Below are 22,128 nucleotides of genomic sequence, written 5' to 3' on the forward strand. Positions count from 1 at the left end.
TGAATACAAAGAGATTAGCTTCTCCTCTGCAGTATACACCCTCACACTGGCTGTAGCTGAACCAGTTTAGTGATAAAGCAGTAGGCGATCATAAACATTAAAGAAGGGTACAACGTGTCACACTAAAAGAGCAAACACAAGCCCTCAGGCAAACAAGGTCTGTGCTGTGTCCCCCAATGAGTGGCTCGGAGAAAAGGATTTTACGGTGAGTACACAAAAATCCCTGTTTGTCCTTTGCCTCATTGGGGGACACAGAACCATGGGATGTCCCAAAAGTCTCTGGGTGGGGAACCGGCATAGTAGATCAAACCCCATGTACCAACTGCCTAGAGATGAGCTACTGCCACCTGCAAGATTAGTCTGCCCAGGCTCGCATCGGCAGAAGACTGGGTGTGAATGTTGTAGTGTTTAAAGAATGTATGTGGGCTGGACCAGGTCGCAGCTTTGCAAACTTGTTCTGCCGAAGCCTGGTGTCGAATGGCCCAAGAAGCACCTACTGACCGAGTGGAGTGTGCCTTAATCTATGCTAGGATAGGCTTGCCCTTGATACAGTAGGACTCCTGAATGGCAGAGTGAATACACCTGGTTAATGCGGACTTTGAGGCGGCTATAGTCCCTTCTTGTGATCTTCAGGGAGAAAGAATAAGGCGTCTGTCTTGCGGAAGGATGCCGTTCGTGAGACGTACATTCGGAGGGCCCTCACCAGATCCAGAGTGTGAACAGCCTTCTCGATACTGTGAACTGGTGCCGGGCAAAAGGATGGCAGGACAATGTCCTCATTGAGATGAAACGAGGAGACCACCATTGGCAAGAAGGACGGAGACGGACTGAGAACTACCTCGTCTTGGTGGAAAATTAGGAAAGGAGCTCGACAAGACAGGGAGGCTATTTCCGAAACTCGCCTGACTGACGTCACGTCGACAATAAAGGTGACCTTCCATGAAAGAAGGATTAACGGGATATCATGCAAGGGTTTGAAAGGGGTTTCTTGTAAAACGCCCAGGACTAGGTCCTAGGCTTCTAATGACATTTTATAGGGCGGTACCACATGGGCGACCCCCTGAATGAAGGTTCTCACTTGCAGGTTGGAAGCAATCCTTTGTTGGAACAAATCAGATAAGGCCGAGATCTGACCCTTTAGGGAGCTGAGCCTGAGTCCAGGCCGGTTTGAAAGAATTCCAAAATGGTGGGAATGGAGAAGATGAGAGGACGACGCCCACAGCTTCTGCTCCAAGCGAAAAGGCCTTCCAGGTGTGGTGACAGATGCGTACCGATGAAGGATTTTGACCGTTTATCATAATGGAAACTACCTGTTGGGAGAACCTAGCTTGGGTTAGGATCCAAGATTGAATGGCCAAGCCGTTAAACACAGGGCCCCTGAGTTCTGGTAGTAAATTGGTCCCTGGGCGAGTAACTCTGGTCGATTTGGTATTCGCCATGGAATATCGTCGACAAGCTGCACTAACTCCGCGTACCACACCCGGCGTGGCCAGTCTGGGGCGATTAGGATCACTAGGACCCCTTCCGCCTTGATCTTCCTGATGACCCTTGGACGTAACGGAAATGGTGGAAACGTACGGAAGGCGGAACTGACTACACTGAAGTTCCAGTGCGTCTGCCCTGATGGCTTCTGGATCCCGGGAGCGAGCTATGAACTTCGACACCTTGGCGTTTAATCTTGAAGCCATCAGATCTACGTCCGGAGTACCCCAATGATGACAGATCTGTAGGAAGACCACCGGATGAAGTGCCCACTCTCCCGAGGATAGGCCCAGGCGGCTGAGAAAGTCTTCCGCCCAGTTTTGCACACCCGGGATGTGAACTGCTGAGATGACTGAGTGATTCCTCTCAGCCCAGCAGAGGAGGCATTCTATCTCATGCATTGCCGTCATGCTGCTGGTGCCCCCTTGATGATTGATGTATGCTACTGCTATGGCGTTGTCTGATTGTATGCGGATGGGACTGCCCGCTAGGAGGTGATGGAATCAACGCAGAGACAACCAAAAAGCTCGCATTTCCAGGACGTTGATCGGTAGACGTTACTCTGGTCGTAATGAATGTAGCCCTGGGGTTTGTTGTTGCGGCCTGCAGAGACTCGGTGTGTAGTGAAAGCTACACGTGTGCTTGAATAAGCCGTGTGAATGAGAATGGCCGCCGGGAATCCGGGAGGCGGTCTTGAGATGACGCGCCGATGGGTAGGCGGGGCTGACAGCGAGACAATAGGTGGGTAGAACTATTGGTTTGTGGCCAGGGAGTAAGAATGGCCGCCGGGAGTAGAGGTGAAGGTCTTGCGATGAGCGGTAATCTCGTGGGCAGAGCCGCTGGCCAGCATAAAGAGGTGGGTGGAGCTGTGGCCTAGGTGAAGGAGAAGCCGGGGCCTAAATTTGTAGACGCCGGCCGGAGGACGCTGGGATTGCCAAGGGGGCTCTGTACAGGAGCCCTCCTGTGGGTACATACCCTGGGCCAACACCCACGGAGTTGTTCAGAAGCCGCCGGAGGTAATCGCAGGGCCTGGTTCTCTGCTACAGGTGAGCTGCTGTAGCATGGACCATGCAGGAAGCCCTCCATGCATCATTGCTTTGACAGGGAGGTGGAGAGGGACCGTCCGCTTTCTTGCATACACCGCTATATATCAGCGGTGGTGCAATGGGAACTGCACAGACTTAGGCGAATGCATCTGGACATCCTAGTGGTTCAATCCTCCAGGATGGACAGGGCTGATGGTCTGGCATGAAGAGCCCAGCTGCAAAAAGGGGTACATGGAGGCGACACTCAATGTTCCCGTCTGTTGTTGTTGTGGGGAGAGCGGTGCTCTGAAGGGACCCATCGCCCCAGGAGTAGAGCTCAGGCATAGGTTTTAACGGTGCAGGAGGGGGTACATGGAGGCGACACTACATGTTGCCGCTTGTTGATGATTTTGGGAGATCGGATCGCCCCTTGTAATTGTTGGAAAAAAATTCAGAATTTAAAAATTGAAAATAAAAAATGTGGTCTGAATACTACGGACCCTAAGCGTAAACTGGTTCAGCTAGAGCCAGTGTGAGGTTGTATACTGCAGAGGAGGAGCTAATCTCTTTGTATTCACTTAGTGTCAGCCTCCTAGTGACAGAAGCATACACCCATGGTTCTGTTGTCTCCCAATGAGGCGAAGGAGAAAATCAGTCTGTGCTTCATTACTTCCTCTCTCCTTGGGCGCTGCCTTTTTGCCTGTGCACGCTTACATAGGAGGCTTACACTGACAGAGTCATGTATCTAATGCCCATCACGCGCGATACAGCACGCAGAGACGCATATTTATTCTCAACCTGTGATACACATTACACCACTGCTCCCATAGAGGTGAACGGTATGGTTGTCCCACACTACACCAATGCTCCCCTAGAAGTGGACGGAGAAATATTACATCACTGCTCCCATAGACATGGAAAGAACAGTGTCATGCATTACTGCTGCCCTAGAAGTGGACAGAGCAATGATAATTTATCAAGTAATAACCACACATGTATTGAGGTAAGTAAGGCTTGGCAGGAAGAGTAACACTTTATAAGGAACCCTTACCAGTTTTATCTGATATAACCTATGGCCACCACCTTTCATCCCCATGTAACAGCGTTCTATAATGCTGTACATGATTCCAATTCGCCTGGCAAGACAAAATGTTACCCTGCTTAGGGTAGGGCAAAGTACTGCAGTGAGCATGCAAAGGCTTTTTTTGTGACCCTTCCAGGTCACATTGAACTGAAAAGTGGAGACAGTCGGTTATATCAGAAAAACTGCTGACCGGTTCCCTTTAAGAATTCAGTGTAGAAGGATCTACAGCCTTTTAGGTTCTTGTCATTAATGTCTTAATTGGGAACATCCATTATCAGAAGAGTAAAATATGAACCTACCTTTACACAAGTGAGTGTATAATTCCTGAGCATACTGCACTTGGTTAGAGTTAGGGTTGGAAGTTTCCACAGTGAGTGTACCAGAACAGCTCTGAAGTAGCTGCAACAGAATAGTCTGCGCAGAAATATACTCTTCTCTGGGACTGTGGGAAGAAACACAAAAATTAAATATATAATCAAAAAAGCTTAATTGGCAAAAAAATAATTACTCCTTACAGATCCAATTCGTTTTTCATTACAAGTCATGTAAAATAAACAATCCTATTGGGTGAAGAGGTATTCTCTGTAAGAATGGTACAACATATCATTAGCATAACATGCTGATCATATTGCATAGTGGTGGGGAACACAGGTAACCGTGGATGTATGCTGCTGTCGCTAGGAGGTGGACACTAGGCAAAAAAAGTTAGCGCCTCCTCAGTAGTGTATACCCACCCAAGCGGCACAAAGCTTGTCAGATAGTGAAAAAGTAGTGGGAGATGCAACAGCAAAATAGGGATTTTTGTGTACTCACCGTAAAATCCTTTTCTCCGAGCCAATCATTGGGGGACACAGACAGTGGGTGTCATGCTGCTTGCCACTAGGAGTACACGGTCATGATCCAAGGTGGATCTGACAAGTAAATGGACAAAGTGAACGTTTTTCCCTTTGGCTTGGTGCCAAAGTGGATTGATTGCCCCCGGTGGCCATTAGAATTATTACACGTGGTGTCGCTTGCTCTAAGTTGCCCCGGTGGTGGTGAATGGTATTGCACTTTAGTTTTAATGTGCACGTATTACAAATCAGGTGTGAGGCTCTATAAAAGAGTTTCAGGTGTGTTTGTTGATCGTTTGGTGATATTGATAGTTCGTCATTTGGGAAGCAAGCCTGGGTGATGAAGGAGCTGAATGAGAGTCCTGGGCAGCCCAGCCAGAGGGGTTGAGTCAGCTATGGAGTCTGCAAGGAGTACTGGCATGGAATGGTTGAGTTCAACGTTGGTGTCTGCAAGAAGGGCTGGCATGGCGTGGTGGAGTCGCAGTTTATGGTGTCAGCAGGAAGTGCTTGCATGGCTGGGTGGAGTGGCGACTATGGTGAGAGTTGCACTCAGCATGCTGGACTTGGTTGCTGAAAGCTGGTCTCAAGCATGCCTGACTTCTTGGCAGAAAAGTTGGACTCGAGCATGCTGGACTTTTTGGCAGAAGCTGGACTCATCTTTGGGACTCTGTTTACTGGGCAGCAGCAACTGGTGGTGGACTCTGCTCCAAGGCTGCACTAGGGTGATGGATCCGGTTATGGTGATGGATCCGGTTGGAGAAGATGCACGCAGGTGGTGGGCTCTGTTGCTAGGAGCGTATGCAACAGAGCAAAGCTAAGTGGTGTTCCCCCTGTATTGTCATTTTCCCTTATGTGTGTTTAGTGCGGTGGTGGGATTAGTTTCCGCACCGACCAATTCCCTAGTGAGGGTTTAGGTGCAGGGCGAGTCAGGGTTTGAGGTACGCGTGCGTCGCCCGGCGCGGAACCGGCATAGGGAACGTTAGGAGTGCAGGGACACTGGCTCAGGGGAGTACAGGAGGTCTCCATGTCCCTATTCCATATCGCAGGGCCCACCATTGTTATTGTTACCCAGGTTTCCCCTTTATTATTTAAATTCGCCTTACTGGAGGCGGGGTTTCCATACTACTGTATATATAACGTGTATTACCTATTACCTAAATTCGCCAGTTGGAGGCGGTTTATCCAGCTGCACGTTTTATTATTTAAATTCGCCCTACTGGAGGCGATGTATCCAGGGTCACACGTGTCATGGGTTCACCTTGCAGTACTCGCTGCGTCCAGACACACGTGACCGTGACAGACACTAAGTAAACACACAAAAAGTTAACTCCTCCCCTGCAGTATACACCCTCTCGCTGGCTGGGAATTCTCCAGTTCGGTGAAAAAAGCAGTTGGAGCATTAAACGAATAATAATCATCATAACTCTGTCAAAACCTAAAAATGCTACAGTGAGCCAATAGGCCAAACAGGGTGGGTGCTGTGTCCCCCAATTATTGGCTCGAAGAAAAGGATTTTACGGTGAGTACACAAAAATCCCTATTTCTCCTACGTCTCATTGGGGGACACAGACAGTGGGACGTCTTAAAGCAGTCCCTGGGTGGGGAACATAGTTAGGTCCATATATATTTGGACAGAGAACATTTTTCTAATTTTGGTTCTAGACAATACCACAATGAATTTTAAACAAAACAATTCAGGTGCAGTTGAAGTTCAGACTTTCAGCTTTCATTTGAGGGTATCCACATTAAAATTGGATGAAGGGTTTAGGAGTTTCAGCTCCTTAACATGTGCCACCCTATTTTTAAAGGGACCAAAAGTAATTATTAAATAATTGTAAATAAAATGTTCATTTCTAGTACTTGGTTGAAAACCCTTTGTTGGCAATGACTGCCTGAAGTCTTGAACTCATGGACATCACCAGACACTGTGTTTCCTCCTTTTTGATGCTCTGCCAGGCCTTCACTGTGGTGGTTTTCAGTTGCTGTTTGTTTGTGGGCCTTTCTGTCTGAAGTTTAGTCTTTAACAAGTGAAATGCATGCTCAATTGGGTTGAGATCAGGTGACTGACTTGGCCATTCAAGAATATTCCACTTCTTTGCTTTAATAAACTCCTGGGTTGCTTTGGCTTTTCAGTTTTGGGTCATTGTCCATCTGTAGTATGAAACGACGACCAATCAGTTTGGCTGCATTTGGCAGGATCTGAGCACACAGTATGGCTCTGAATACCTCAGAATTAATTTGGATGCTTCTGTCCTGTGTCACATCATCAATAAACACTAGTGACCCAGTGCCACTGGCAGCCATGCATGCCCAAGCCATCACACTGCCTCTGACGTGTTTTACAGATGATGTGGTATGCTTTGGATCATGAGCTGTACCACACCTTCGCCATACTTTTCTCTTTCTATCATTCTGGTAGAGGTTGATCTTGGTTTCATCTGTCCAAAGAATGCTCTTCCAGAACTGTGCTGGCTTTTTTAGATGTTTTTTAGCAAAGTCCAGTCTAGCCTTTTTATTCTTGATGCTTATGAGTGGCTTGCACCGTGCAGTGAACCCTCTGGTATTTACTTTCATGCAGTCTTCTCTTTATGGTAGATTTGGATATTGATACGCCTACCTCCTGGAGAGTGTTGTTCACTTGTTAGCTGTTGTGAAGGGGTTTCTCTTCACCATGGAGATTATTCTGCGGTCATCCACCTCTATTGTCTTCCGTGGGCGCCCAGGTCTTTTTGCATTGATGAGTTCACCAGTGCTTTCTTTCTCAGGATGTACCAAACTGTAGATTTTGCCACTCCTAATGTTGTAGCAATTTCTCGGATGGGTTTTTTCTGTTTTTGCAGCTTAAGGATGGCTTGTTTCACCTGCATGGAGAGCTCCTTTGACCGCTTATTTCCTTCACAGCAAAACCTTCCAAATGAAAGCACCACACCTCAAATCAACTCCAGGCCTTTTATCTGCTTAATTGAGAATGATATAAGGAAGGGATTGCCCACACCTGTCCATGAAATAGCCTTGAATTCAATTGTCCAATTACTTTTGGGCCCTTTAAAAACAGGCTGGTACATGTTAAGGAGCTGAAATTCCTAAACCCTTCATCCATTTTTAATGTGGATACCTGTTATGAATGGGTCAGCGAGGAGAAAAAAACAAAACAAGCTAAGTCACAGAAAACCAGAGAGGTTGGTAACTATGCAGATTGCAGATCCCTGATCCTAACCACACAACTAGCAGCAGCCGTGGAGAGTACCTACGATGATCCTAGATGCTTCGTCACAGCTGGAGAACTACATAAGCCTGAAGCAAGAAAAGGGGAAAACTAACTGCCCCCAGAGCAGACCCCAAAGGAAATACAGCCCCCACACATGTATTGACTGTGAAACAGATGAAAGCACAAACACAGGCAGGAAAATAGGCTGAGCAAACGATGGGGACCAAACTAACTAGAAAGGATAGGAAAGGAAAGACACTGTCTGCAATCTGCAAAAAACCCTACAAAAATAATGTCCAACACTTCTGATAGCAAAATTTACCTTGAAGTCACTAGACTTCTCCCACTATATCAGCACTCTGAAATATTCTGAGACAGAGCAAAAAGAGTTCAATCTAACAAGGGACAAAAAGAAAATTGGCAAATACAGGTAAATAAGAGTGGAAATTCAGCACAGCCCCATCCGGGGCTGGCTGACCACACAAAAAACTGAATAGACCAACAAAATCAAGTGTGAACATTAGCAGAAAAACTTAGCTTTAGATGACTGGAGCAGAGCTGAAAACCAAGACCTGACAAGCTAGAAGGAATCACCAGCACCAGAATAGGGAGTCGGCTGTCTTAAATTCAGTCTGAGATTCCTGAGGTCCAATCGTCATCCTCATTATCAGATGGCAGATCTCTACTGATTAAATCAGCCTCACTACCTCCTGTTACCACCAGAGGGAGGCTGGCAGGAGAACTCAACTGGTGGACCAGAAAATGAACTCACAACAGATACCCTCAAATGAAAGCTGAAAGTCTGAACTTCAACTGCATCTGAATTGTTTTGTTTAAAATTCATTGTGGTAATGTCTAGAACCAAAATTAGAAAAATGTTGTCTCTGTCCAAATATATATGGACCTAACTGTAGAATTGCTTATACCCCATGTACCACTGACTCAACACTTCGGTACTGCCGATAGCAGGATGAGTGCCAAGAGCTGCATCCGCAGAGGCCTGAGAATGAATTAGGCAATGTTTTGTAAAGGTATGCAGGCTGGACTAAGTCACAGCACTGAAGACCTGTTCTGCCGACGCCTGGTGCCGAATGGCCCAAGAGGCGCCCACTGAGCGGATAGAATGCGCCTTAATCCCTGCTGGGACAGCTGTGGCCCGGACACGGTAGGATTCCTGAATAGACAAGCAAATTCACCTGGCTAGCGTGTTTTTTTTGAAGCGGCTAGACCCGTCCTATGCCCCTGTGGAAGTACAAACAAGGCATCTGACTTGTGGAAGGGAGCCGTCCGCGAGATGTTTAAAAAATGGAAAGAGGGAGGCATATCTAAAGAAGAATATAATGCTGTCTGCAGAACATGCAGGGCATGAATCAGATTATCTAAAGCTGACAATGAATTGAGGCTTGCAAGAGACGTCAAAAGCAATAATAAAGGATTTTGGGGATATGTCAAAAGTCAAAGAAAAGTCAAAGATGCTATAGGATTTTTACAGGATGAAAATTATGAAATGGTAAGACAGGATGTTGAGAAGGCCTAACTTTTAAATTCCTATTTTGCATCTGTTTTCTCTCAGAAAGGAAATGTAACATCAACTGTTCTTCACTGTTCTATTAAGGGAATAGAAGAATCCAGTATAACTATTAACAGAAATATAGTGAGGAAACACTTCGCTAACCTAAATGAATTCAAGTCTCCAGGTCCAGATGAATTACACCCCAGAGTACTGAAGGAGATAGCAAAAGAAATTTTTGAACTGCTCTCCATAATCTTTGAAAATTCGTGGAGAACAGAAGTCCCAGAAGACTGGAGAAGAGCAAATGTTGTTCCTATCTTCAAAAAGGGGAAGAAGGTGGACCCAGGCAAATATAGGCCGGTGAGTCTGACTTCTATACCAGGAAAGATCTTTGAACAAATTATTAAACAACATGTATGTCAATACCTGGATAAGAATGAAGTGATTAAACAGAGTCAGCATGGGTTTGTAACTAATAAGTCATGTCAGACTAACTTAATTTCCTTCTATGACAGAATCACTGATTTGGTGGATCAGGGAAATGCTGTAGATATAGTATATCTTGACTTCAGCAAAGCATTTGACAAAGTATCTCACACAATCCTTATAATGACTAAGTATGGAATGGATAAGGCAACTGTTATTAGGTGGATTCATAACTGGCTTAGTGATCGGACCCAAAGAGTGGTCGTAAATGGCTGCACATCCAGTTGAAAGAATGTCTCAAGTGGGGTACCACAGGGCTCTGTCCTGGGCCTTGTATTGTTCAACATCTTTATCAATGATTTAGATGAAGGAATTGAGGGTAAACTGATTAAATTTGCTGATGACACAAAGCTAGTAGGGATAGCTAATACTAGAGAAGATTCAAAAAGATATAAATAAACTGGAGCAGTGGGCAGCAACTAACAAAGGTTTTTAACAGGGAAAAATGCAAAGTACTATGTCTGGGCAATAAAAATGAAAAAAGCATATACAGAATGGGAGGAATAGGGCTAAGCAACAGCACATGTGAAAAAGACTTGGGTATACTAATAGATCACAGACTGAATATGAGTCAACAGTGTGATGCAGCAGCAAAAAAGCCAAATGCAATTCTAGGATGTATAAACAGAAGCATACAGTGTTGTGAGTTCATTTTCCCCTTCGTCACTGAGGTCTGGTGAACTCCCTATTCTGGTGAAGGAAGGTAATGAGCCTGATTATCAGGCACCTGAGTCTAATGAGGATGACTGGCTGAGTGGAGTCACTGACTGGATATAAGGCTGCCGACGCCCTTCTGCCCTGCGGGAGATTTCTCTGTGGACTTCTAGGACACTAGTCTGATTAATGCTTCCCTAAAGCTAAGTTTTCTGCTTTGCCTGTTTGCATTTATGTTTTGTTTTTGTTTTCCTTGCTTTTCTGGATTCTGCCATTCCCCGCTGGGATGAGCTGAATCTCCTTTTACTGGTTGCTCGGCCTTCAGAATATTCCTGATTACTGACATAGCTTTTTTGAAGCCTAGCGTCTTCAGGGCCTTTTTCACTGTCAGTCTGTTGGCTCTTATTTTCATAGGGTTTTTCACGGATTGCAGACAGCAGCCTTCCTGTCCTTTCCTATCTAGGTAGTTTTGGCCCCGTCTTTGCTCAGTCTATCTTTCTGTCTGTGTTAGTGTTTTCATCTTGCTTCACCGTCATTATATGACGCACTTTTGACGGTGCGCCGTGCGCGCCAAAATCAAACTTTTCGGATTTTGGCGCGCACGGCGCACCGTCAAAAGTGCGCAGCGCAGGTCAAAGCGCAACTAGCGCACGGCCTGCGCACGATCTGCGCACCCTATGCTAAAGATAGGGTGCGCCGATCTCAGGCGCCGCTGTCCGCTAGTAGGCGGCGCTACAAGCAAGGGGCGGGCACGCCGGGCAGAGAGCCGGCTCGGGGGCGGAGCTACCCCCGGCCGTGCGTGCGCTTAAAAAGCGCTAATGTGAAACCGGCCTAAGCGCGAGACCTGATGTTAATCCGGATTGTAGGAATTCCAATATAGTAAGAATAGAAAACACCAGTGGGGAACGACCATGGTCCTTGCACCACGAATACAAGGTTCTCCAGGTGCGGTGATAAATGCGCATGGACACGGGCTTCCTAACATTAATCATGGTGGAGATCACATCGGGAGAAAAAACAGCCTGTGCTAAAAACCAGGATTCAACGGCCACGCCATCAAAGACAGGGCCCCGGAGTTCTGGTGGTAAATAGGGCCCTGTGAGAGTAGATCCATGCGATCCGAAAGTCGCTAGGGAACGCTGGCGACTAGTTGAACTAGTTCTGCGTACCATGGCCGGCGCGACCAATCTAGCACGACTAGGATCACTGGTATTCCCTCTGCTCTAATTTTCCTGATGACTCTCGGGAGCGAAGGAAGAATGCACGGTAGCCGGAACTGGTGCCACAGCAGAGCTAGGATATCCGCTGGGATGGCGCATGGATCGCGCGATCGGGTAATGAATCGAGGAACACTTGTTTAGACTTTAGGCCATATCATCCACATCCGGAGTCCCCCAGCGATGGCAGATCTGCTGAAAAAAACTTGCGGATGAAGAGACCACTCTCCTGAGGCAAGGCCTTGGCGACTGAGTAAAAAATCACCGCCCAATTGTCCACACCCGGGGTGTGGATTACTGAGATGGGCAAATGGTTGGTCTCGGCCCAATGGAGGATGTGAATCACTTCGTGCATGGCCATACTGCTCCGAGTACCTCCCTGACGGATGATACACGCCACAGCCGTGGCATTGTCGGATTGGATCCTGATGAGGTGACCTGCAAGGAGATGGTGGAAACTCAGTAGAGCTAATTTGATCGCTCGAATGTCCAATATGTTGATGGGGAGACGTGACTCTCGAATTAACCAACGTCCCTGTGCCGTGTGGCGACGAAGAAAAAAACCACACGCCAGCCTAGGAGACTGGTGTCGATGGTCACCACTGACCATCGTACTGGGAGAAAGAACATCCCTTAACTCAGGGAGGATTTTAGTGTCCCCCGCTTGGGCGCTCGTCTGACCCGCAGGGACAGAAGGAACCGGCGGTCCAGGGAGAACGGGTTCTTGTCCCAAGTTAAGAGCAACGCATGTTGTAAAGGGCGGAAATGGAACTGTGCGAATGGGAACGCTCACATCACTGCCACCATGTTTTCGAGAACTATCATACTGAAAAACGTATGGAGTGAGAAACCAGTCGGGTAAGAGTCCACGCTGCCTGTTGTAAGGCTCGGGCCTTTTCTGGAGTGAGAATGACCAACCTGTGGGAATAGTCCAAGATCAATTCCAAAAAGGAAATCTGCTGGACCGGTGTTGGGGAAGACTTTTCGAAGTTTATCTTCCGACCCAGGCGAGAACGTGTATTTACTGTGATATCCACGGATTTCTCGCAGGCTGGAAGGGAGGCACCTTTGATCAGCAGGTCGTCCAGATGCGGCAGTACCACCACTCCCCGAGCGTGGAAAATGGCCATGGCCTTAGTATAGACCCTGTGGGCGGTGGCGAGACCGAAGTGCAAGGCAATGAACTAAAAGTGTTCTTCTTGAATTGCAAAACGCAGGAACTGCTGGATGATAGGGACTCTCCCCTTTGCATGGAGGCGACACCGATCGGAGGCATTACATTCGGAATTGCCGTACCTTGACAAACCGATTTAACATCGAGGTCCTGTAAGGACCGCATCGTTACTTCTTCTTTGGAACCACAAAGAAAGGATTGAATAAAAAAACGTTGAACCATTCGTCTTGAGGGACGGGAAGGATGACTCCGTCTCTTTGCGGCGCATGAACGGCCCGAAGGAAGGCTATGACTGAATGACAGCAGACGGCCGCCTACTTTGTCGATGTCTGCCGGATACTACAACAAGTCATTGAGTAGAGGATCTATGGGATCTGCTTCCTTAGATCCAGATGCTGTCGGCCTGGGTTTCCAAGAGTGATTAGGTCTGCGAGAGACGTGGGAACCTCAGTCTCCATGCGGGGACCGACCTGATCCAGACGAGAAGGTTGTGGAGGACCAGCTGGAGCTCTTGCGAAAAAATGTCGAAAAGCGAGTCAGCTGTTGATTCCGAAAACAGCCGGGCAGCCCCTTGTTGGGGAAGAAACCTACTCTTCCCCACGGAAGTGTCAGAAATGAGCCGGTCTAGTTTCTTGTCCAAACAGGTGACCAGTTTGATACGGCAGAGAAGTTAGGGCTCTTCTGATGGAGACTGTAATAGCGGTTGCCTTAGCAGCGCCATTAGCAGCATCTAAAGAGGCGTCTACTGCTAAATCCCCTGTGTGAATTATCTGCTTGGCAACAATGGTTGTCTCCAGAGGAGGATTGCTACCTTGGAAGGCAGTAATTAAGACTTCTGCCCAAGTGGCCATTGCCTTAGCCACTCAAGTCGCCACCAAAGATGGGAAAAATGCCGCTCCTGAAGCACCAAAAACTGAACTGGCGATGTAACCAATTTGACGATCTGAGGGGTTTCTGACTGAAGAGCCCTCAGAAACAGATCAAAGTGTTTTAGGAACAAGGCACAATACAGGAGGATCCACCGAGGGGGACTGTAACCAATCCTTCATCAGATCTGGAGTAAAGGGGTATTTAGCCTCGATAGGCTATTGCCCTGTGAACCACTTATGTGATCGTTTCCTACGCTTCTAGAGTGTCCTTTAACTCCGGATGGCTGGCAAATACCCTGCGTACACGTTTAGTCTTCTTAAAGGAGATAACGTGTTCCGGAGCGGGAATATTCTCCTCGTCCAACGTCAGAAACTTGTTGACTGACTGTCAGAGAATCAAGCGACTCATGGACATTTGGGGAATTCTGAGGGACTGACGTGTCAGACTCGAATTCAGAGACATGTTCTCTGCGAACATTAGGAGAGGGAGAGCGAGAGACAGAACTCGCCGATGCTGAATCGCGAGAGTGACTAGGGGACGTGTCATGGGTCCGCTTTCTAGAGACCTGAGGATCCCATGAACAAGCACGGCCCCTGCTGGTGGACGGTTCCCAGCCGTTGCCAAAGCCCTCCTCGGGCGGTAAAGACGCGTTCTGACTTAAAGAGGATTCTCGGAGGAGTCTATAGGCTTGTCAGTGACTTCACAGACCGAGACAAGGACGTGGCCCACACAGGGGGACTAAACGCAGGGAGCACCTTGCAGCGGCGGTTGGTGTCTTAGGACAAGCCGGGTCACAAACCGTGCATAGCGGATTAGTCTGGATACTGGGCAAGACAGTCTTGCAAGAGGTACCAGCTGTAAAGAACACAGTGCGCTTCATATTAGCCCCCTTTTTGCTTCCTTAGACTGAGGCATAGTGCCCGTGAAAGGGTTTCAAGCAGAGACTGGGCTGCAGCTTCAGGGAATGTGCAGCGAAGGGGTTAGGCATTTCTCTGAGAGCAGATGCAGCTTACGCGCGGTCCTGATACTGTGTCCCTGGGAGGAATATCGGTGGCCCTGTAGCATCACCAGGTGTTGTCCATCCGTGCAAGCACCCCCCGCAGCCGTCACAGAGCCCGAGGAGCAGAGAAGGGGTTAAGGACACGGCCCCCGAGACTAGCAGGGCACCTCTTGTACAGAGCGAGAGGCGCCAAAGACGTGGGCGGCGGAATTAACAGTGGGCGGTGCTATGTAAATTGTGGCCTAGTAGGCCGAAAAGCCGGGGATTAAATTTTTGGGCCTACCTGCGGCGAGCGCCGGGTGAAGGGGAGAGTCGCGACGGGGCGCCGGTATGCCGCCGCTGAGACTCGGTCAGCGCTTCCCCCAGGGACCAGGACCCGACCCCATACCTCCAATCCGGTGCTCACGCTGTCTGCGCTGTCCAAGAGCCTGCAGGTTTCATCCCATCTCAGATCCTGAGGTAAAAAAGCTTCCGGGCGATGTAGCAGAGCCGGAGAGGTTGTTACAGGGGTATTCATAGAATCATAGAATCGTAGAGTTGGAAGGGACCTCCTGGGCCATCTGGTCCAACCCCCTGCTCAAAGCAGGATTCGCTAAATCATCCCAGACAGATATCTGTCCAGCCTGTTTGAAGACATCCATTGAAGGAGAACTCACCACTTCTTGTGGCAGCCTGTTCCACTCATTGATCACTCTGTCAAAAAGTTTTTTCTAATCTCTAATCTGTGTCTCCTCCCATTCAGTTTCATCCCATTGCTTCTAGTCTTTCCTTGTGCAAATGAGAATAAAGATGATCCTTCTACAATGTGACAGCCCTTGAGATATTTGTAGACAGGTATTGCTCAATCGATCCACCCTATGGGCAGGGGACGGAGAGCTATGGGGCTGATTCAGGGCATCCGAAAGCGCTGGTCAAGTCTTCTCCGTGCGTTCTGTGGGGTACCGGGACCGTAAAGGAACCATCGCCAGAAGAATCAGCCCCAGTCGTCGCAGGAAAGTGTACGGGGAGGTATACTCCGCGTGCTTGCCTGTTGGTTCGGGGAGAGCGGGCCGTAGAAAGGAACCGTCGCCCCCTTCACTCCGTTAATTAAAAAATAAAAATTTACAGAAAATTCAAAAATAAAATAAAAACGGTGGTGTCTGAAGCCAGACCCAAGTGTCTCCTACAGACACTAAGCAAGAATTGGGGAATTCCCAGCCAGCGAGAGGGTGTATACTGCAGGGGAGGAGTTAACTTTTTTCTGTGTTTACTTAGTGTCCTCCTAGTGGCAAGCACCATAACACCCACTGTCTGTGACCCCTAATGAGGCGTAAGAGAAAACTATATATAGGCCCAACATAGGCACAAAAAACTAAGGGAGGGTGCTGTGTTCCCCAAAGAAGGCTCTAAGAAAGATTTTATGGCGAGTACCAAAAACCCTTCTTTCATTACTGCTTAATTGTGAATAGCTTAGTTACTCACCGATAACGGTGTTTCTCTGAACCCATGACAGCACCATGGAGAGAGGGGGTCCGCCCATCAAGGACAGGAACCTACAGATAAAAAGGCGGCACCTCTCCTCCGCCCCCAGTTGGATACAGAGCATCAGAGGGTCTCCCGGTTAGTTTACAACAAAAGTATATACATAACGTTATAATATTGCATATTATGGAGAAGCCCCGTGTCTAACAAAAAAAACACATTAAACCGTGCTCACCGCACACGTGAAAAGGGGGGGAATAAGTGGGTGCTGTCATGGGTTCCGAGAAACACCGTTATCGGTGAGAAAGCTATTCTCTCTCACCCATGACAGCACCACGGAGAGAATTTCAGAGATTGGTAGCTTAGGGGGGGGACTACCACCTGAAGAACCTTTCTCCCGAAGGTCAGGTCAGACGTAGAGGATAGATCTAGGCGATAGTGCTTGAAAAAGGTAGAAGGTGTCGACCAGGTGGCCGCCTTACAGATCTGCTCTATTGATACCTCTGATCTTTCTGCCCATGAGGTCGCCATTGCTCTTGTAGAGTGGGCTTTTAAACCTTCTGGGATGTTATTCCACTGGATGAGTAAGCAGGGCAATCGCATCCCTTATCCACCTTGCTAAGGTACTCTTGGATGCCTTAAGCCCCTTCCGAGGTCCCTGGAAACACACAAAGAGAGACCCTACCTTCCTACATCCCTTGGTGGCCTCTAGGTACTGAACTAGACACCTCTTCACATCTAGAGTGTGAAATTTTTCCTCTCCCCTATTCCTAGGGTTTGGGCAGAAGGAAGGAAGGACTACCTCTTGTGACCTATGAAAGTGTGTTGACACCTTAGGTAGATATGCTGGGTCAGGTCTTAATATGACTATCTTCCGGGATTTTAGTGAATGGGGGTATCGCTGAGAAGGCTTGAATGTCACTAATATTATCGTTTTTAATGATAAGGTTTTCAGGGGAGCTGACTGAATGGGCTCGAATGGGAGTCCTGTTAAGGCAGACAGATTTAGATCCCATGATGGTATCTTCTGGGTGGCTATTGGTCTAGACCTGGCTGCGGCCCTCATAAATCGTGCTACACAAGGGTCGCCTGCCACATCCTGATTATAAAGGGCGCCTAGAGCCGCTACCTGTACCTTCAGTGTATTAGTCGCCAGCCCCTGTTCTAACCCCTTTTGCAGGAATTCAAGGATTTTATCAGTTTGCATTCCATCCTGAACCCTTGCCCCAGAGCTGGATAGAAATTTCCTCCAAGTTCTCCCATAGGCCCTGGTTGTGATCGGTTTCCTGCTTTTTTGTAGCTTGGAAACCAGATTTTCTGAGCACCCTTTCCCCATCAGCAGTGCCCTTTCAAATTCCATGCTGTTAAATGGAGGTTCACTGCTCAAGGGTGTAGCATGGGACCTTGAGACAGAAGGTCGGGGAGATCTGGTAGAACCCAGGGGTCGGTTACTGACATCATTCTCAGCCATGAAAACCAAGTTCTTTTTGGCCAAAAGGGGGCTATCAATATCATTCTTGCCCTGTCTTCCCCGACTTTCCTTATTACTGCCGGGATGAGAATGGCCGGCGGAAAGGCATACATTAGGCCCTGTGTCCACGGAAGCATAAACGCATCCAGGGTCCGAGGATTCCCCTTGGGATCTGGGGAACAAAATGCTTCCACTTGTTTGTTTTTGTGGTCGGCAAACAAATCTATGTCCGGGGTCCCCCACATTTTTATGATCTTCCAAAAAATGGACTGTTTTAGAACCCACTCCCCTTGATGTAGCTGGGTGCGACTCAGAAAGTCTGCTGTCTAGTTCTCTGCTCCCCGTATGTGTAGTGCCGATAGGGATAGTAGGTTTTCCTCGGCTAGTGTGAATATTTCGGAGGATGTGTTCATTAGTGTTCTGGACTTGATTTATGTAGGCCACCGTCACTCGATTGTCCGAGAATATGCAGACATGATGGCCTCTTAATACTGGTAAAAAGTGTTTTAGGGCGTAGCCTACTGCCAGCAGTTCTTTTTGGTTTGAGGAGGCTTTTAGTTCCTGACGTCCCCATTCCCCCTGAGCCACCCTGTTGCTCATGTGTGCTCCCCATCCCGCGGGACTGGCATCTGTGGTGATTATATGTGTAATTTTTATCACCCAGGGAATCCCTTTGGACAGGTTGTCTCTGTTCCCCCACCAAGCTAGGGAACGAATAAGTTTCTGAGTTTAGTGTAACACAGCCTTCCAGGTGACCTCCTAATACCGACTGGTTGCTCAACACATCCTATTGGAGATCTCTCGTGTGTATCTGCGCCCACTGGACCGGCGGCAAGCATGTGGAGAGGGACCCTAACAGAGACATTGCTTTTCTTAGTGTCATGGAAGGGTTCTGCGTTGCTCTTGCTACCATGTGAGCGATCCTCTCCTTTTTGTGGTCTGACAGGTAACACTCCTGGGTGTTTGAATTAAGTGTCAGGCCTAGGAACTCCTGGACTTTCCTGGGCTCAAGTTTTGATTTTTTTTAGGTTTTAGGAGCCATCCGAGGTTTTTTAGAGTGCCCATCACTCTGTCCCTCTGTTCCCTGGATCTTTGGGATGAGTTGCCAAAAAAGTCGTCCAGATATGGGACTATTAGAATATCTTGTTCTCTTAGGTGAGCCATCATCTCTGCCACTAGTTTCATGAAGACTCTCGGGGCTACCGAGATCCCAAATGGCAGGGCCCTGTACTGGAATTCCCTTATTTCGCCTGCTATAGAGACCGCCAGTCTGAGGTATTGTCTGGAGTCTTTGTGGATGGGGACATGATAGTAGGCATCGCTGAGGTCTAATACCACCATAAAACAATGTGGACAGAGAATTTTGATGGTCGACTCCATTTTGAATTTTTAGTTTTTGACGTAATCGTTCAGTCTTTTTAAAATTATAATTGTCCGGAAGGTACCGTCCGGTTTGGTTATTAGGAAGAGAGGCGAGTAGAATCCTCTGCCTTTCTCCCACGTGGGAACCTCCTGGAGGACCTTTTTGTTTAACAGGCTTAGGACATCTTTCGAGGGCTTCTTGTTTTTTTTTGATGATCTTAGTGGGGTCACTATATATTTTTGAGGTGGGAGAGAGAGAAAGTCTATCCTTAACCCTGATTTTATCAGATTTAGCAACCAAGGGTTGTTCGATATTTTCTTCCAGGCTGGGAGAAAAAAAGCTTAGCCTCCCTCCCACCCTGGGCAAACAGTCACTTGGAGGGCTTTTTGTCCCGGGACGAGTTACCAAAGAAGAACCACCTGTCCCTCCTTCTGTCGTCCCATTTCTGTTCTCTCGGGGGTCTCCTCTGAAAGAATTTTTTGTTACAAAAGGACCGTTTAAAGCCTGTGGGGCCTATTGGGCCTAGATTTGGGAATCCTTTCTTTTTGTCCCCCGCCTTTTCAAGGATGTCATCCAAAGTCTCTCCAAACAGGAATTTCCCTTCAGGGATGGCGCATAATTTCATTTTAGTTTGTAAGTCTCCAGGCCAACATTTTAGCCACTGCGTTCTTCGGGCTGCGTTTGACAGAGCTGCCGTTTTGGACGACAACCTTACCGAATCAGCCGAAGAGTCAGCTAAGAAGGCCGCTGCACCCCTTATCATAGGAATGGATTCTAAGATCTTTTCCCTGGGTGTACCTTCCCTTAGCTGCTTCTCTAGTCGGTCTACCCACACCATGAGGGCTCTGGAGGTACAGGTTGCCACTACCGCTGGCCTAATATTACTTCCTGCTGATTCCCAGGTGCCCTTGAGTAGGGTATCCGCCTTTTTGTCTAATGGGTCCTTCAGAGTACCCATATCCTCAAAGGGGAGTGCAAATTTCTTTGAAGCTTTGGCGACCCCCACATCTAGCTTGGGGGCTTTATCCCAGGACGTGGATGCTTCCTCATCAAACGGGTATTTCCTTTTAAGAGAGGGAACCGTGGAGTTCTTCCTATGTGGTCTCTCCCATTCTTTGTTTATGAGGCCCTGTACGTTCTCATTTAATGGAAACACTCCGTCTCTTTTGGCCCAGTTCCCCGAACATTATGTCCTGGTCTGATCCATCGGGCCAGGGATCTTCCACCCCCATGGTGGACCTTACTGGCTTTACTAATGCCTCAACCTCATCCAGGGGGAAACAATGGCGACCCTCTGTTTCCTCATCAGAGGATGACGAGTCAGTGTTTGAAGTATGGGAGGTAACTTCCCCTGATGTTGAGATCTCCGACTGGGATTCTATTACAGTGTCCCTCTTTCTTCCCTTCCCTTTCCGTTTTATGGATGAAAGGGCATTCTGAAACTCCGAACGGATTACTGCTCTTAGATCTGAGGCGTAATCCGGGGTTTCGTCACAGAGAACTTCCTGTATGCAGGAGTCGCACAGTTTTTTATCCCAGGAAGCTGGTAACGGGCTTTTACAGGTGGGGCATTCCCTGTTCTTTGTTTTTTCTTTCTTCTTTCTCTAATAAGGGAAAGAAGTCTATTATAATGGGGAACATTCACGTAGATCACTTACCCCGTATGCGCGGTTGCAGGTACCGATTCTGGAGGTGGATTCAAATCCCTCACTGGGTGTCACGCGGGGCTTAGGACAACTAAGGCAGAAATACCCGGGGCCCCTGTGGTGTCCCTTTCACTAGGGGAAACCCTGTCTGACCCTCAACCCAGGGTTTTTGCTGAAGGTGCAAATGCCTGAGCCTCCACCCTTTCCTTATCTCCTGCTCAGCCCTGCACTTAACCCTCCACCCTCCACCCAGTGAGGAGACACACCACCAAAGCTCCCACACAAATAAGACAGACAGGGAGAACTTAAACTGCACTGCGCCGCACACACACAGGAATATACAGTAATGTGAACAGGGCACAACTAAACACAAATATGGGAAGGAGAAAGGATAACGACGGATCATACGACACCAGATGAGAATCTCTCTCTCTGCAACACCTCCACTCCAGACCGGAACCACTTGGTATGAAAACACAAGCTATAATCGGCGACGCCCATATGCCAGTATGACTATTTAAAGACCGTGGGCGTGACTAACCTTCCAACCTGGTCTCCAGCAGGATTAACCCCCGAGAGCCTGAAGATCAAGCCGGCGCCACTGAGGCTATAGTGGCTGGAGGTGGAACTACCTCTGCCTGCCGGACGCTGTGGTGTGAACAGCGTCCGACATGACAGTACCCCGTCTTCTACGAGGGACCCCAGGGCCCTCAAGACTCATAGGACCCGGCTTGTCCGGATGACGACGGTGAAAAGAACTGACCAGCCGATCCGCATGTATGTCTGAGGCTGGAACCCAAGACCTCTCCTCCGGACCATACCCCCGCCAGTGCACCAAATACTGAAGAGTACGGCGTACTACTCGAGAGTCCACTACCTTGGCGACCTCGAACTCTAAATCGCCATCCACCATGACTGGAGGTGGCATCGGCGTCGTGTCCACCAAGCCTACCACCTTTTTCAATAAAGCCCTGTGAAAAACGTTATGTACTTTGTACACCGCAGGAAGTTCCAACCGATAAGCCACTGGGTTAATGATGGCAGAAATCCTAAAAGGCCCAATAAACCTTGGACCCAGTTTTAAAGATGGAATTTTGAGTTTTATGTTCTTCGTAGCTAACCACACCCATTCACCCAGACACAGGTCCGGACCTGGCACGCGTCTACTGTCAGCCACCCGTTTGTACCTGGCACTCATGCTCAACAAACGCTGTTACACCCGCCTCCAGTCTGATGACAATTGGGCTCCTAGCTGATCCTCCTCCGGGACACCCCCAGAGTCACCCTGACGTAAGGTACAAAACTGAGGATGTTGACCGTACACACAAAAGAATGGAGACTCTCCTGATGACTCTTGGCGGTGATTATTTAACGCGAATTCGGCCAGAGGAAGGAAAGTAGACCACTCCTCCTGGTTGTCGGACACAAAACATCGTAAATACTGTTCTAGATTTTGGTTCATGCGCTCAGTTTGTCCATTAGACTGTGGATGAAACGCCGATGAATGTGACAACCTTGAGCAAAAAGCTTTCCAAAACCTCGCCACAAATTGCGTACCCCTATCAGATACTATGTCAGATGGTACTCCGTGGAGTCTGACCACCTCCTTCACAAATACCTGAGCCAACGTCTTAGCATTGG

General features: G+C 48.2%; 1 protein-coding gene across 1 annotated transcript in view; it reads right to left on the reverse strand.

Annotated features, from left to right (window-relative positions):
- ZZEF1 (zinc finger ZZ-type and EF-hand domain containing 1) overlaps positions 1–22,128 on the reverse strand; it is a 308,587-nt gene that overhangs the window by 172,830 nt on the left and 113,629 nt on the right. Inside the window, exon 15 of the mRNA XM_073590591.1 lies at positions 3,891–4,033. Within this exon, the coding sequence (XP_073446692.1) occupies positions 3,891–4,033 (143 nt within the window). The remainder of the gene's footprint in view (positions 1–3,890; positions 4,034–22,128) is intronic.

This window comes from Dendrobates tinctorius, unplaced genomic scaffold, assembly GCF_039654945.1.
Source record: "Dendrobates tinctorius isolate UK_male_01 unplaced genomic scaffold, ASM3965494v1 ptg000117l, whole genome shotgun sequence".
NCBI lineage: Eukaryota > Metazoa > Chordata > Amphibia > Anura > Dendrobatidae > Dendrobates > Dendrobates tinctorius.